The following is a 16,761-nucleotide window of genomic DNA, read 5'->3' as shown; positions in this document are numbered from 1 at the left end:
ACTTTCATCACACACAGCTGGCAGGGCTGCCTGGGAAGATTCCACCGCTCAGAGAAAGTGGGCAGCAGGAAGGTGCAGTAGTACCCAGTTGCTAAGTCCTTCAGTGGGAGGACAGCAGGGCCTGCACCTCTCCCAGGTCCTCGCTGTAGGCTTCCTGGTATTCATGCGGCTTGAGCGTGATCACTCAAGTGGGGCGCCTGGAACCTGCAGCTGAACCCCTGTCTCTCTTCCAGGGGATATACACATAGGGTAGATTCCAGTCCTCACACATTACTGGGAGGTGGCAGTATATCTCAATGGGCAACGTGTCTCCTGCCAAAACCATGATCCCCTTCTCGTCTTTGTTGACAAACTTGTACACCTCCTTCATCCTGCGCAGAACCTGCTTCTGCTTCACCTCTTTCTTGAAGTACTTGTAAAGCTTCTGTGTGAGGTGGCGGGAAGCCAGGGGCAGCGTGATGGGTTCAGGTTGACCAGCAGCTCCTGGTAAGTGCACTCCCTACAACACACCTCCGCCTGGGCCTCCAGCCAGTGGAAATCAGCCTTTACTTTTTGATCAGCAGTTTTTTCCGATCACACTGACAGAGAAGGCCAGGCTGTCCCAAGGCTCCCCAACCTCATGGTTCCTCATGGGAAACTGCTGGTAAAGGTGGAGCAACACAGAATGCTCCAAGCTCCTGCCTCTGTCTTCCTGCAAAAAGGATGGGGAGGGCGGATGGCAGGGAGGACAGTCACAGACCTGGGGCTCAGAGCTCCTGCTGCCAGCATCCACAAACCGCAATGGGCAATTTCCCCCCTCACCCTCCACCTCCCCGCCCAGGGAAGCCGGAGTGAGCTTTGGATTCAGCCCCTCCGAGCTGACACTGGGGCTGCTGCTTAGTTTACAATGTAGGGCTGACCTAGCCTCAGTTTCCTTCGCCCCTGTACAATGGGGTTATCACCTAGCTATAGCCATGCACTGCTGCCTTAGAAACACTCCCCAGAGAATTATGCTAGGGATGATTTGAGTCAGGAATTGGTCTGAACTCAGCCAGCTGGTTCTGCTCCCTGTGGGCTGGGGTCATTCCCATGCTGTGTTCTGCTGGGCCAGGGCTCAGCCTGGGCTGGGCTAGGGTTGGGCTGAGCTGGATGGCCCCGGGAGGCTGCAGGACCTGAGTCCCATGGGTCTCCTTCTGTCCACATGGAAGTGAATGTCTGACCACTCCCGTTCCTGTGAGGAGGTTTGGGCTTCCAGCTTTCCAGAGACAAGGTATTACTGCCACTCTCAGCCAAAACAGGTCAGTCACAGAGTCAGCCCACGCTCAAAGGGAGGCGAAGTAGGGCAATCCCTCAAAGCGACAAGGAATGGCACAGTCAGCTTCCTGCCTCTATAGCATGATTGGAGGGGGTGGGGTTTACTTTTGAGGAATGAAAAAGCACACTTGGAATGGGCCTTGGATCACAATGATTTAAGTCACTGCTTGGGACACCCACATCCTACATCAGAGGGTCAATTTGAGTCCTGGTTGCTCCGCTTTTTCTTTTTAAGGTTTATTTATTTTGAAAGTCAACTTCCAGAGAAAGAGAGAAAACTCTTCCATCTGCTGGTTCACTCCCCCAGATGACCACAGTGGCCAGCACTGGGCCAGGTGGGAGTTGAGATCTTCATCCGGGTCTCCCACATGGGTGACAGGAGCCCAAATAACTGGGCCGTCTTCCACTGCTTTCCCAGGCACATTAGCAGGGAGCTGGATGGGAAGTGGAGTAGCCAGACAAAAACTGACACTCAATTGGGATGCTGACATAGTGGTGGCTTGACCCACTACACCCCAGTGCTGCCCCCATCCCCGTCCCATTTCTGATTCAGCATCCTGCTAATGTGTCTGGAAAGCAGCTGAGGATGGATCAAGTATTTGAGTCCATGCCACCCCTGGGAGACACCTACATGGAGCTGTGGTTTCTGGTTGCCACCTGTCTCAGACGTGGCTCTTATCGGGCATTTGGGGCCTGAATCAGTAGATGGCTGTCCTCTCACTGTCTCTCCCTCCCTCTACCTCTGCCTTTCAAAGAAACAAGTCTGCAAAAAAAAAAAAAAATTCAGAGCATAAGACAGACCTGACATTCATGAGGATGGGGAGGAAAAACTCAGCCCAGCATTGGCGCAATAATAATTTGCTTAATAAAGGTAGTGGATATGAGAATGGAGATAACTTGAAGCTTGGTGGACAAGCTCTGACTTCTAGTGGAGATACTTACCTGACAGAGAACTGAACAACCACCCAGGAGGCCCAGGGTCAAGTATCAATTCAGGCACAGTTGAACCAGGGTCTAAATGATGTCACAGCTCTCCACTGGGCCCCTGCCAACAACAATCTCTGCCTTTTTTTAAAAAAAAATGTTTATTTATTATTGGAAAGGCAGATCAGATTTATAGAGAAAAAGAGATAAAAATCTTCTATCCACTAGTTTACTCCCCAAATGGCTGCAACGGCCAGAGCCAAACTGATCCGAAGCCAGAATTCCCACACTGGTGCAGGGTCCCAAGTCTTTGGCTCATCCTCTACTGCTTTCCTAGGCCATAAGCAGAGAGCTGGATGGGATGGGACATGAATCGGTGCCCATATGGGAAGCCAGCACTTGCAAGGTGAGAATTTAGCCCAATCTCTCTTTGCACACTGGTCCCCTTCTCTCCATCGCAGAGTTGTTTTGTTTGCTGGTTTGTTCAGCTTGGGCATGTGCCAAGCCCTGAACCAGAATGATGTGTTAGCATGACTCAGAGAGCAGCCTCCAGAATCACAAAGCGTGGGGAATGGGATGGGGGATGGCATATATGGCAGGGAGGGAGAAGAGCTCTTCAAAGGACAGACCCCAAGCCTGGCTTCCAGGCTATCTGTCCCCCACGCCTATGTCTACCCTATGGTCTAGCACAGTCCTCAAGGATCACGGCAGGGAGGAGGTGCCCAGCAGGATGCAGGGGGAAGGCAGGGCAGCTGGGCTTTCCATCTGCTTGCTCCTGGCTCCTTTGGAGTGTAACACTTGAGCTTCAACGAAGGGCCATGGACCGACCATTTGGACAGGTGGAGAAGCAAAGCTTCTAGAAGGCAGGGTTTATAACCACCAGCTTACCTTTAGATTCTTCACCTTTGGGCGGAAATTTTTACAAAATGACCTGCACTTTTTTCTTTTTCTTTCTTTCTTTTTTTTTTAAGACTTTTTAAATTGGAAAGTCAGATATGCAGAGAGGAGGCGGGACAAAGAGGAAGATCTTCAGTCTGATGTTTCACTCCCCAAGCAGCCCAATGGCCAGAGCTGAGCCCATCCAAATCCAGGAGCCAGGAGTCTCGTCCAGTTCTCCCAAGTGGGTGCAAAGTCCTAAGGACTTGGGCCGTCCTTGACTGCTTTCCCAGGCCACAAGCAGGGAGCTGGATGGGAAGCGGGACACCAGGGTTAGGATCTTGGAGATGCTAAGTGAGGACTTTAGCCACTAGGCCACCACGCTGGGCCCATGACCTGCACTTTTCAACGAGACCACCAGAGGGCGCATGGAGTCCAACTTCCCCACCACAGACAGGCTCTGCTAACATCTGGGGTCAGGAGAGAGGAGGGGGCAGGAAAGGGTGGAACTGAGGAGCTAGGAGATCACTGTGCAGCTTGGGTCAAGCTGACAGACTGTTCTGGATCCTCTGGGTCAGCCCAGACAGGGATACCAGCAACTCATCTCCACTACTTCCAGGTCCTGTGGGGCCGAAATGGCGTAGGGGGATGCCTGGTGCCAGAGAAACTGGGGCAAGTGGCATGGCCACTACCCCAGCAGGCAGGCTACAAGCAGCTCACGGGAAGTGTCTGCAGTGAAAAACCTCGTTTGTGAGCTTGGCCTTGGTCAAATCAGTCGATCTGTCTGGTGCTCGGTCTGGGGTGTCCAGTAACTTCTTGGTTCAGGGTGGGAGTGAAGTTCATCTTTTAAAATGCTACTCATGCTGGAGGCGTAGCTTCTGTGGTCAAGCTCTGCAGAGGTCTAGGAGCTGCCTTCTGTATAGGCATGACAACCCAGGAAAATGATGGCTCATGATGGCTCTGGACCCTGGCACTGCTATCTGGGAGGGGGTGGGAAAAAATCCCAGCCCCACCCCCACCCCCAGCCTCACCACTTCTCCCTGTGCCCAGCTGCTTAGCCCCAAGCACAGTCTGAGCCATTGAGGTTCCCCACTGGCTGAGTGGCAGGAGACATGTGGAAGTGGGGAGATGGAGGCGGAGCACAGACGCATCCAGATGTGTGCATGACCACCTCGGGGACAGCAGGCGGCAAGCAGGCAAATGGGGAAGGAGACCTGCCTCTCAAGCTGTGCCCACCCAATGCGCACCAGGCATTTGGGAAGCCTGGGGCAGCAAGCAGTTGCCCTCACCTGGTTGAGGGCTGCTGATCCCAAAACCTACACAGCAGTGCCAGGAGCCCCATTATTGGCCAAGGGCTCCTTCCCTCTCTTCTGCACCAATCCCCCCCGCCCCCCATCGAGCATCAGAATCTTGCCTGGACAAAACTGAATCATGAGGGTCCCACCTGTTCTCACCCTAGTGTCTCCTCTGGCCCTCTCTCCTGTGACCTCCAGAGCTGCCACAGCTGGAACCATTCTCCAAGCTGCCTTTCAAGCATGCTGCTGTCCCCCTCCCCCGCCCCCACCAACTCAGCCCCAGTGGCCCCTATAATTGTGGTCTCGGGCGGCGGCTGCGGGGGCTGGGGCTGGGCTGAAGGCCAAGGCCCAGGGCGGGACCAGGGTGGGGCTGGGGGCTGCTGATAGGGGCTTGGTCCTGGCCTGGGTCCTAGGGGGCTGACACTACAGCTACAGATGCTGTCTCGGCCTCATTGCCATCCAATGCCTGTGTCCAGCCCCTTCCCCTTCCACTGACTGAGGCCAGTGGTGGAGGGGCCCCAGGCTGGGGTGCTCAGAGGCCCGTACATACGGGATGGGCCAGTGTGCAAAATCACACTTGCCTCCTGGGCTTTTGTGGGGGGCCCCTTCTTGACCCCTTTTTGTATCTCCTCAGAGTGGACATGAGGAGCAGAGAATCCTCCCTGTGGAGGAGGCTGCCAGTTACCCCAGCAGGCCCATGGCTTTTCATAGAGTGCCAGTAGCACTGGGCTGCACTGACTGGCTGCAAATGCAGACTTCCAGGCCTTGTTCTGGGAAAGGCTGATTCAGCTGTGCAGAGCCTGGAATCAGCATTTCCCACGCAGCCTACCCTAGAGCATCCACGTGATCTGGCCAGTGTGGGAACCCCTGCATGTGAGCGAGCCCTAGGGTGGGGGGCAGAGGAGACCCCTTGAACCTGAGTGGGAGCCCACTTCCGGTGTTGGGGGCTAAGCCTCAGTTTCCTCCGCCCCCCCCCAAGTCAGTGGGGAGCCTGTCAGTGCCCTCTCCATCTCTGGGATCCAGCGGCTGCCTCTGCTCCCATCCTCACACCCCAAACTATATACTACGTCTGACCCCTACTCTGTGTTGCCCGTGTCCTTGTGCACAAGTGGAGAAATAGAGTGGGGAGGGCCAGGGGTGGCTGGGGTCACCCAAGGCTCTGGCTGATGGCTGACGCAGGCAGGCAGCTTCCTGCCTCCGGCTGTTTTCCTGCTGTCCAGCCCGACTGCTCTCCCCCCACTGCCCCACCCCCACCCCCAGCAGCCTCAAGCCCTTAATTCCTGACAGCTGCGGTGGCTGTCGGGGTGGAGATGGGGGGGAAGGAAAGAGGGTGTGGGGGGACTATGCCATCAGCCAGCAGCACCCCTTTCCCCCCACCTGACAGTCTGGATGGGGAAGGTCCCGCCCCTCTTTCCTAGCTCCCTGGGAACAGGCGATTCCAGGAATGGGCCTCTTTTGTTTCTGAGCCCAGAGGCACCACAGAGACACTCTTCTGCAAGAGAGGAGTGAGGAGGGATGTGTGTGCTGCCTCAGTGCCCCAGGCCTGTGCCCATTTTCCAGAGGGGAATGCTGAGGCCCCTGCAGACTAGGATTTGCTCTTAGCACCCAGGTTAAAAACACAATTCAAAGCCACCCAGATCCCCTTGTCCCCATCCGTTGGTTCTCAGACTAGGGCTGAGCACCTTATACCCCTTCTCCCCAACCAGCAGAGCCAGGGTAGGACTCAGAACATCCATGGGCACAGGCCAGTGGCACCCTACTTCTGACCTTCAGTCAGTGGTGACCCTCTTGTGTAGCCCTCCATTGTGTGTGTGTGTGAAATAAAAGGGGCTAAAGTAAGATGATCTCAAAACCCACCTGTAGGCTGCCCTTCACTCATCCCAGGAGGGCGGCCCTAGGGCGCCCAGCTACCCAGCAAGCCTTATCCCCACAGCCTGGGCACTTGGGCCCTCATTAACTCCCTGGCTACTGGAGAGTCAGGTCTCCTTAACCTCACTGCACAAGGGGCACAGCTGGCTCTCTAAGCAGAAGGCACCTGCTGAAGGCCCCACAGCAAAGACCAGGGAGAGCCAGAGGCTCTTTGCTGGACCCCATATCTGTTTCTTCACAAGGCAAGGGAGTGTCCCTGCCTTCCCTGCAGGTGTGTGTGTATGTTGGGGCGGAGGTGCCCCGCCTACATGTGCCCAGCCAGATTCACATATCTTGCTTTACACACTTTGCCTGCACAAACCAGTGTACTGCTCAGGGGGCACACTCCCCCACCTTCTCTCCCTTCCTCCAGTCGCCCTCCTTGCTTCCCCTACCTTCTTCGTGCCCTTGCCACGGCCGCTCCCACCCAGTCCCGAGCGCACACGCCTCCACACCCCTGTCATGACGTCACGTGGAGTAGAGCCCTGAGACACCAAATGGGGGGGTGGAGGAAAGGGGAGGCGGCGGAGCTCCCCAAGCCGGGACAGTCACTCGCTTTCCGGGCGTGTGAGACCGAGCACAGGCACAGACAGCGCCACCCCCCACTCGCCCGTCTCGCACGCCCTCAGAAGCCCAGGCTTGCGGCGCAGCGCAGGGAAGGGAGGGCTTCCCGGCACACACCCCCCCACTGCGTCTCGAGCCCCCCCCCCCACCCCGGGCCCGCTGCACCTCCGGAGCCCCCCTTTACCCTCGAGAGGCACCCAGGAGTTGTCTCAGGAGGGGGCGGCCTTGGGAAATTCCCCGGACCCCTGTGCCAGGAGGTGCCCGGTTCGCCCGCTCCCCACCCCACCCCCCGAGGGCGGTGCCCGGGGGCGCTGCCCCATGGAGCGGGGAGGCGGGCGCCGTCTGCTCCCGGAGCCGTGACCCGAGTCGGAGCCGCGTGTCGCAGCCACCCCGACCCCCCCACAGCTGATCATGCGCCGCCGCCCCGGGCTTGCCAGTCCCACCGGACTGTGAGCCCCCCCCATTCCCCACCCGTCGCGGCCCGCGCGCCATGGGCAGCGCCCACCCTCGCCCCTGGCTGCGGCTCCGACCCCGGCCCCAGCCGCGGCCCGCGCTCTGGGCGCTCCTGTTCTTCCTTCTGCTGCTGGCTGCTGCCGTGCCCAGGTGAGCCCACACTTTACGCTCCGCCCTCTGGGAGCCGCTGGGACCCCCGGGGCACGCGCTGGGACTTCTGCTTCTTCTGCTGGGACTAGGGGGACCTTGGATGAGGAGGGAGGGAAAGAATCACAGGGAAGGCGCTGATGCCCAAGAAGAAACCCTCAGGGCACTCTCTCCTGGGAGGAAGTTAGGCGGGTAACAAAACCGGGCAGTCCTGGAAGGCAGGGCAATGCCCAGGGGAGACAGGGCAGCTTGGAGTGGAGGTGAATGTGGAGGGAGCAGCGGCCACCTGGGTCCCTTGAAGAAAGTGCACCTGGCCCCAGGAGAAAGGACATAGTGACCACAGTCCTCCATCTTCAAGGCCTTGCCCCCCCCCATGGCAGGAGGGGGCAGGGGTACCTGGAGGGGAGTGGGGAGCCTAAGTGAGGTCTGGGAGAGAGCTGGCTAGCAGCTGTAGCCAGCAGCGTTGGTGTGTTTGTGTGCGTGAGTGTGAGAGCGTCTGGGTCCATGCGTGTTAAGACAAATACAGGGTACCTATGAGTGTCTGATGGCTCGCGGCTAGTGTGTCTACACCAACCACGGCGGGCCCACGTGGCTGCTGAGGCTGGGGCTGGGGCTGTGTGTCCACCTCTCTGTGTGCACAAGTGTGTCTGCAGGGAGGTGATGGCTTGAAACTGGCCTTGGCCAAAGGGACTTCCGCGGACCCTGTGCGTGCCATAGAGGTGCTAATGAGCTACCACTGTGTGCGGAGGCCTAGTGGACCTGTGTGGGCATATGCGCGCCTGTGTGTGTTGGAGGGGTTGATGGTGAGGAGAGCAGGAAAAGCAGATACTTTAGGGGGCTACTGATGGGCCTAACCTCTGGGGACCCAGCAGTGCATGTGCCTCACCCAGCCCCCTCACATGCCCGCAGGTCAGCACCCAACGACATCCTGGGCCTGCGCCTGCCCCCGGAACCCGTGCTCAACGCCAACACGGTGTGCCTGACGCTGCCCGGCCTGAGCCGGCGGCAGATGGAGGTGTGCGTGCGCCACCCGGATGTGGCTGCCTCGGCCATCCAGGGCATCCAGATTGGCATCCATGAATGCCAGCACCAGTTCCGGGACCAGCGCTGGAACTGCTCCAGTCTCGAGACGCGCAGCAAGATCCCCTACGAGAATCCCATCTTCAGCAGAGGTAGCTGCCACTGGCTCCTGTGGCCTCCCACCCCTCCAGCCACCCACTTCCCCGCCTGCCAGGCACACCACCAGGCAAGGGGCACCGGAAAATGGATTGGATGTGGCTGCTGCAGGGGGTGGGGGTGGGGTGTGTGGCAGGTTCTGCGCTTAGCTTAGTGCACCCCAACCGGAACGCCACCTACCTCTGGCCCAGGAAACACCCGTGTTGGTGAGCTGCTTCAATGTTGCCTCTTCTTAGCAAGCCACATCTAGGATGGAGAGGCCTTGAGAGTACCCCGCATCAGCACTAAGAGAGCTCGGGGACTGTGCTAAGTGATCCAAGCAAGGTTTGCCTTCCCTACCGGCAAGGTAAACCTTGGTCACATGGGGTGCATCACCAGGTTCTGTGTCATCCCTCCTGCACCCACCTTCCCCCAACTCCTCTCTGAAACAGAGACACAAGGAGTGTGAGTGCCTGGGCAGGGAGGCTCAGGCCCAACAGGCCTGCCTGTCTTGCCAAGCCGCTCTCCAACGACCTCCCATCCCACCCCGCACAGCTCAGAGAAATTGCACCCCATTTCTGAATGGCTCGGAGCCCACCCTGACAAGCCCTGGAGTGATTTGGGCTGAAGTCGAAGGTGGGCTTACGCTGCTCACTTCTGTTCACATCCACCTCCCGAGTCTGCTGTCTTAGGCCTAAGGGTTCCTGCCACTAGATTGGCCTCTCTGGGTGTCTTCCCCCTCTTCTTTGCCGCTTGGGGACAGTGTGGGAAGCCCGCGGCCTCGACTCCTTGGGTCACCTCCAATTCTCAGCACGCCAGGAGGGGTCCTCATATGCCACTTCACCTGGGGCTGCCTGGAGGGACTGTGGCTTCTGGGGGGAGCCAGGCTTCAAGGCGCCCACTCCTCTACTAAGGGCTTCTTCCTTGGCACCAGGATCCCAGACTGGGAGGGGGGCGGGAGGAGCCCCCTAAGTCAGGGGCCACGAGGAGTCCCCCAAGTCAGGGGCCAAGGCAGTCTCCCTCGGCCGCCCGCCCCGCCCGCGCGCTCTCTCCCGCCTCCCCCGCGCGCCGGCCCCGGGCGCCGTTTCTGCCCGCCGAGCACAGCCTGCGCGTGTGGCGGCTTGCAGCCCTAGCTAATCCCCGCGGGCCGCCAGCCGCCTCCCGGCCCCCCGCCGCCCGCGCGCCGGCCCGCCCGTCCCTCCCGCCCCGCCGCACGCTCCGCGACACCAAGTGACAGGCCCCGACCGCGTCGGGCCGGTGCTCCCTGCCGCGCGCGCCTGCTTCCCAACATCGGGTGGCTGGCGGGCCCGGAGTCCTCGCTTGACGGGGGAAGGGAAGGAGGTGTTCCCGTTCCCCCAACCCCACCCCAGCGCTTCGGGTGCAGCCAAGCTGGGCGAGTCCTGCAACGCGCTTCCCGGCCCCAGCGTTCCCCTCCGCTCCGCCTGAGCCCTGCAGTGTGAGCGAAGGCAGCCAGGCGTCCCGATCGCTCTCCAGGGTCAGGCGCCTGCGGCCGGCCAGGGGAAGGATCCGGGGGTCTTGACAGCTCGGCGGGGCAGAGGGGTGAGGAGGGGAGCGGGGAAGGGCGCAGGCTTGGCGTGACGCCAGGAGCTCCCGGGTTCACCTGCAGTTTAATAAGCGGGAGGTGAGCTGGGGGGACGAGTGGGGGAGAGGTGAGGGGTGGAGGGGGAGGCTTGCCGGGGCTAGCCGGGCCGGGGCGGCGCCCGGAGCGGGCAGGGGGCGGGACCGAGGTTCGAGGGGCGGCGCCGGGGGCGGGGCTCGCGCCCCGGCCTGGGCATGCCACCTTACCTCTGCGGCTTCTGCTTCCACCTCCGCCCCACCCTAACCCCACCGTCTGACACCTGACTTTTCCCTCTCTTCGGAGGGGACTCTGGACTGCTGAGGGAAAGTCATGGCTCCCCACTTCCTTCTGCGGGTGACCACCCCGGCGCCCCTCCACTCACATCCGGGTCCATCCTCCTCTAGGGTCATTTCCTGGTCCATCTTGACCCATCTCCTCCAAGACTAGCTGCACTGGAATTTCATGAAGCTGTTCCTGGTGGTAGTCAGTCCCTAGTTGTATGGCCTCTGTCTCTCCCCACACACTCATGTGGTCGGCCACTTCCAGCTGTCCCAAATGGACTCTCCAGGAATGACCCCTCCTCTGCCCCAGGTGGTGGGGGGAGGGGCAAGGGGAGGCACTGCCCCTTGGGCCTCCTTTAATCTTTCTGTTTCTCACTGTCCTAACATCTTCCACGAGGTAACTTTGTTGACAGGGTTGGGTTCTCATGCAGGAGGGAGGGCTAATGCTTGAACCCTTGGAGTGACTGAGCCAGGAAAAGCTTCACCCAGCCAGAGAGAAAGCCTAGGGCTGCTGGACCGCCTGGTGGGGCAGGGGGTGGGGGCTGGGACAGGTGGGTACAGAGGGGTAGGGCAGGAAGCCCCAGAATAAGCACAGGATTGATGCCCTGCCCAGGCAGCACAGCACAGGGGCAGCTGTGACCTGAGTGCCTAGGGCAGTGGGATCCCCAGCTTGCTCACATGATTGGAGCCTGGGCTGTGGGCTGGGCAGACTCTCTGGATATAGGATGCCCCTGCTGAGTGCTGTCTGGAGTGAGAGTTTTGATGGAGTGGCATGGAGCAAAACCTAGCAGCCCCGACCCAGGAGTGTGGGGCATTGCTGTGCTTCCAAAGGCCCAGGCTGGAGTGGAGGGCAAGAATGGTCATGGGACCAGGGGAAGCTAGCTGCTTCCAGGTTCCGCCTCCACTCTCCAAGGCAGCCCTGGCTCTTTCCCCACCTTGCTTGTACATTCATCCATGGGGTCTTGGTTATTATATGTAGGTATGTATGTATGCACTTTAAGATTGAAGCTAGGAAAAAGAATATATATATAAAGATTGGAGCTCATCCAGTCTGAAGCCAGAAGCTTCTTCCTGTTCCCCTACGTGGGTTACAGGGGCCCAAGCATTTGAGCCAACTTTTGCTGCTTTCCATTAACAGGAAGCTGGCCCAGAAGTGGAATAGTTGGGATTCAAACTGGTGCCCATATGAAATGCCATCACCACAGAGGCTTAACCTACTATGCCAACCTCACCCCATGTGGGGGGATGTGTGTATGTCTAGGTTTTATATCTAGGCCCCCAGGGCTTGGAGTGTGTGGTGGAATTCAAATGGGGAAACTGTAGATCGTTGATCCCAGGATCTATTCAGAGCCCATTATTCTAATGACACCCAATGCATCAGGCAACATGTAGCAAATGCTTGCTGCATATTGGGTGCTGTTCTCCAGCACTTTCCCTACACTTAAGGGTTCTTGAAGGGCACCCATGCAGCAGGTCCTATTATTATCCTCATTTTTACAGATGAAGCTGAGAGGTTGGGTAACTCACCATTAGTCACACAGCTTCCCAGGAAATAGGAGAGCCAGGCATTAAACAGTGCCTGCTGACTTGAGAGCCTGCACCCAACCCTGCCACCCCCGGCCTGCCTCCCGAGCTGCTAGGCCAGCAGCTCCCATCGAACAGCCAGAGGGGAACCAGTGCACTGGGTGGTGTCTTCCAGGAGGCGAAACCCCTGCATGTGCTTGTGCAAATGCGTAGCATCATTCAGTGTCTTGCCAGAGGGCTCCCATATGCACCAAGGTCTCTGTGCCCAGGCACACAGATGACTTGCATCACGAAGAGAAACCAGGCCTCCCCCCTTCCCTCTCTCTTTGACTTGAGTCGGGGGGGGGGGGTGTTTCAGGCCTCTCTAAGCCCTCCTAGCTCTTCCATCTTCTCTCCTCCACACTGTCTTGCCCTCCCAGCCGCCTCCCTAGCCCCTTCCTGGCCGTTGGCTGCGGCCTGTAGCAGCAGCTGACTCCACTTAGAGCCTGGCAGTCCCTGTCCCAGATCAAAGGCAGAACGGCTAATTGTGTGTCTTAACGAGCCACCCCCCCCCCTCGCCTTGCTCCGGGGCAGCCCAGCTGGCCATGGCCCCACCCTACTCCCCTTCCAGCTGGCCAGATGGCGCAGTGCCTGCATCTACCCTAGACAGTCATGGCCAGGACTGAAACTGGGGCCCTGTACCAGAGAAAGGGCAGACCCAGGGGGTGTTGGACTTCTATCTGAGGACTGGATACTTGGAGCAGAGGGTGGCTACGCTGGCCTTGCGCAGTCTTTCCTACACATGGCTGTGACAACTGTCAGTGCCCGTGATGGGGATGTGGGGTACTAGCGGCAGGCATCTTTAGCTGCATGGGGTTGTGGGGGAGGGGGTTCTTTGTAGGCTTCAGATTCATGCTTGCATAACCAGGAAGGCGGTGGTTGGTCCTGTACACCCCTTCTGGACCAGTCCCTTGATGCTCATTCCCCATATCAAGTGCAGACAGGACCCAGGGAACTGGAAATTGTATTGCCTAGGGGGATTTTTCTCAGTTGCAAAGACTACCTTCAACAGAAAGTCACCAGGCCTGGGAGCTGGGACAGCTGGGTCTGGGCCCAGGTCTGTAACCTCTGGGACCTTGGGCTTCCCACATTTGCATAGTGTGTGTGTGTGTGTGTGTGTGTAGGGGGTGGCTGATGTCTGAGTCTTGGGCTGCCTCTGCAGGGCTGAGTACTGCCACATGGCCTAGCAGCAGCAGGCTGACGGCTCCAGGCTCCAGGCTCTAACAGAAGGGCTCAGAGTGACAAAGATAACAGGCAAGCAATAAATGCAGGTGCACATCGCAGGGACTGGGTCAATTTTCCTTCCTACCCTATACCCCTGCAGGGCCCCATCACCCCAAGGTATTCTCCTGATAATTCCCATCATCCCCTTGGAGGACCCATGCCCTTTTGTCTGCTCCTAACCACAGATTCTGAGATGCTTCATGGACTTCCTGAGGCCACAGGGGTCTGTTCTACAATGAGTCATGACCTGGGCTGTCCCCTGGTCAGAGTGAAATGGAAAGCCATGGCCTGAAAATCCTGCAGGAAAGAGAGAGTGCAGTCAGCAGGAAGTGCTCCACGGCAGCTGGGGATCACACAGTGCCTGCTACTACTCACTTGAAGCTTGCGACTCATTTTCTTCATGGAACCGCGACGAGGCAGATAATACTAACCCTGGTTTGCAGATGAGGAAACTGAGGCATGATGAGGTCAAGGTCACTTGGCCAAATGGCTATTAACAGCCCATAAACAGAAGAGCCAAAATCTGGACAGAGGCAGCCTGGCTCCGCAGATCAGTTCCTCCTACTCCTCATATTATCATGATTTTGTCCAGGCAGGAAGAGGAGGACAGGGGTCTGGGATGTAGGGAGTGCGAGTGTACAGCTAGGACTGGGTTGGAGTCCCTGTCCAGTGTGCACTCCTGTGAGTTATTGCTGATACTGGGATGGAAGGCTCCAACCTTTGTGCTGATTCTTTAGCATCCTCCATGGCTGTCAGCTTGCTGCCTGCCAAGTCTGGGCTTCACCCATGGGGTTCATGGCACAGATGAATTCTCCTCTCTGTGTGGGAGCTCTTTTTGCTGTTGGCTTCTCTTACTGTCGCCCCCCCCCCCCCATCTCTCTATCTCTTTCTCTCTCTGGGATCCAGAGGCTGCTTAGAGGCATGTATTAGAATCTCTGGCTGGCTGGTCCTTTCTGAGATACAGAAAGCCTGCAGTAGCCTGCAGATCCCAAAACTGGACCTTCCAATGCACAAAGACCTCCCCTGTCACAGGCCTAGGGCATACCCCAAGGATAGCTCAGGTGTGAGCACCATGATGGACAGCAGGGCAGATAAGTGGGTGTCCATATGAGGCTTAGAGCTTCCTTGAAAGTCTAGGGGTCTCCCTGCCGGTCCTTCCCTCTCATTTTTCCATATTAGATCCTCTGCAAATCCCTGCACCTGCCTCTGGCATCCCTCACGCAATTCTTGGGCTAATTCAGATGGATTGCAGACAGATTGTCCAATTCTGAGTAACTTCCAGGCAGGCATGGGAGGTTAACAGGGACTTGCTGCTGATTGCTGCTGGAGCCTGGCCAGCAGGGAGGCTTGTGGTGGGCACATAGAGCAGACAGGTGACCTTAGGGTAGAGGGCTTTAGGAGCCAACTCCCACCTTCTGCCCCACGTGGGACGGACAGCCCCAGCAGCCTGGAATTCCATCCCCCGGGGAATTTACTCTTTAGGTCAAAGGGTGCCTGCTTTCTAGACTTTGAAAACTGCAGGCATCACTGCAAAAGAGAACCGGTAAGATATCTAAGGGGAACACACTTAAAGGATGTTTGCTGGAAAGACCAAGCTGGCTGCGGATGCTGTCAGCAAAATGCAGTGGGTGAAAGGGGACTTAAAGAAAGAGACTGGCGGAAGACACCCCCCCCCCCCCCCGCCCCTTGCAACATCGCTAAGAACAGAACCTTGAGCCTCATGTGCTGAGAAGGCTGGGCAGGGCAAGGCAGGGCAGGCAGGGCGATGGGACATTGAGTCCTCTCCAGGGTCCATGTTTTCTGGGTCTCTCTCACTGCAGGTTTCCGAGAGAGCGCCTTCGCCTACGCGATCGCTGCAGCGGGTGTGGTGCACGCTGTGTCCAACGCATGCGCCCTGGGCAAGCTGCGGGCCTGCGGCTGCGACGCTTCACGTCGCGGGGACGAGGAGGCCTTTCGACGGAAGCTGCACCGCCTGCAACTGGATGCGCTGCAGCGTGGAAAGGGCCTGAGCCACGGGGTCCCTGAGCATTCCTCCCTGCCCCCAGCCAGCCAGGGCCTGCAGGACTCTTGGGAGTGGGGCGGCTGCAGCCCGGACGTGGGCTTCGGAGAGCGCTTCTCTAAGGACTTTCTGGACTCCCGAGAGCCTCACAGAGACATCCATGCGCGCATGAGGCTGCACAACAACCGGGTCGGCAGGCAGGTGAGCGTTTCAGCCCCCTGGGCCTGCTGCTTCTCCAGGCCCCTCTTCTCTTCCGGAGCACACACAGTGCACATGTGCGGTTCCCTGTTCTTCTTAGGACTGGGTCAACACAGTACCTACTGTGTACCAGAGAGTAGACTGAGTCCAGGGACACTAAAGGGCACTGGCCCAGCATGTCGTCTTGCAGAGCCACCTGCTCCTTGCCTAGCCTCTGAGATCCCGGCAGTCAGAGCCTCCCATTTAAAGCTAGAAGGCTCTGCTCTTGGTGGAGCTCTGATCTCTATATCCTGGGTTTCCTGTGCTGTCTCCCGCAGTGAACCGTGTTCCACTGGCCTTCTTCTCAAAAGCCAATATGGCCTCTAAGGCTATTTATCCAAAATTACTAAATGCCAGTCAAGGTAAGGCGAAAGAGAGCAGTCTGAACTGGCTTAACTACACCTTCAGCGCTAACCTAGCCACTGCCCTATTTAGTCCTTACAACGCTGCTGCTCAGATGTGGAAACTGAGGCACAGATTGACTAAGAAGCTTACCCAAGCCATGTGTGACTGGGAGAAAGTGGTAGAGGCAGGATCCACCCCCAGGCGCTGGGGCTGGCGCCCGAGCAATTTTGGCTTTCACCGCCCCTTGCCCCACTTTCCCCAGGACCTATAACACCCAGTCTGTTCGGTGAGTTGACGTTCCATCGTTCACATAGCAGCCCAGCTCCTGTGGCCTGCCTGTTCTCTTCACACCCTGCCCTGGACCCTGTCCAGTGTGCTGGGGCCTACCTAGCTGGCACCATCTCCATCTCACCTCCCCTCCATCTCACCCCCCTTCCCTTTTTGTTGGCCTCTCAGCTCACACTGTTTCATCTCCTTCCTCCACAAAGACTGACTCAGCAGCTCTCTTTGCGATGTAGAGGCGGGGTAAACTGAGGCACACCTGCCCTCAGGCCATGTCCAACTCCCACCCAGCCCTGCCCTGTCTGTGCAACTCTTCTCCCCCACCCCCATCTTGAAGATACCTATTCCGACCCGGTAACCCATAGTGCCTCCTCCTGTGTCCCTGCTCCTCCTCCTCTTCCTCGTTAAATTGGTTAATTAATGGCTGCTGCTTGTGGGAAGCAGATGTTCTGAAGCTGTTGGCCTGGGAAGGCTCTGGCTGCTTCCCACGTGGTGCTGTCACCATGGGCTGTGTGTGGGAGCCAGGGAGCCCTCTAAGACCCCTGAAGCGGGGGGTGGGGGTGGGGGGGTGGGGGGGCGAAGTCGCTCCCTTGGGGTCCTGCAGTCCAGCTTTGAGGACTCCAGCCTTGGTCTCCC

General features: G+C 58.2%; 1 protein-coding gene and 1 pseudogene across 1 annotated transcript; one reads left to right on the top strand and one right to left on the bottom strand.

Moving 5' to 3' along the window:
• Nucleotides 1-62: 62 nt before the first annotated feature.
• Nucleotides 63-7,352, bottom strand: LOC121168091 (annotated as a pseudogene).
• On the top strand, nucleotides 7,201-16,129 carry LOC121168090 (protein Wnt-10a-like; the record flags this gene model as incomplete). The annotated part of the gene is made up of 4 exons (XM_040997856.1): nucleotides 7,201-7,463; nucleotides 8,370-8,632; nucleotides 15,083-15,536; nucleotides 16,106-16,129. Coding segments are annotated over exons 1-4 (854 nt in total), but the record flags the coding sequence as incomplete, so codon positions are not given.
• Between the last annotated feature and the right edge of the window lie 632 nt (nucleotides 16,130-16,761).

This window comes from Ochotona curzoniae, unplaced genomic scaffold (assembly GCF_017591425.1).
Source record: "Ochotona curzoniae isolate NIBS_2020 unplaced genomic scaffold, NIBS_Ocur_1.0 patch55, whole genome shotgun sequence".
Taxonomy (NCBI): Eukaryota; Metazoa; Chordata; class Mammalia; order Lagomorpha; family Ochotonidae; genus Ochotona; species Ochotona curzoniae.
This window is presented reverse-complemented; position numbering and strand designations above follow the sequence as displayed.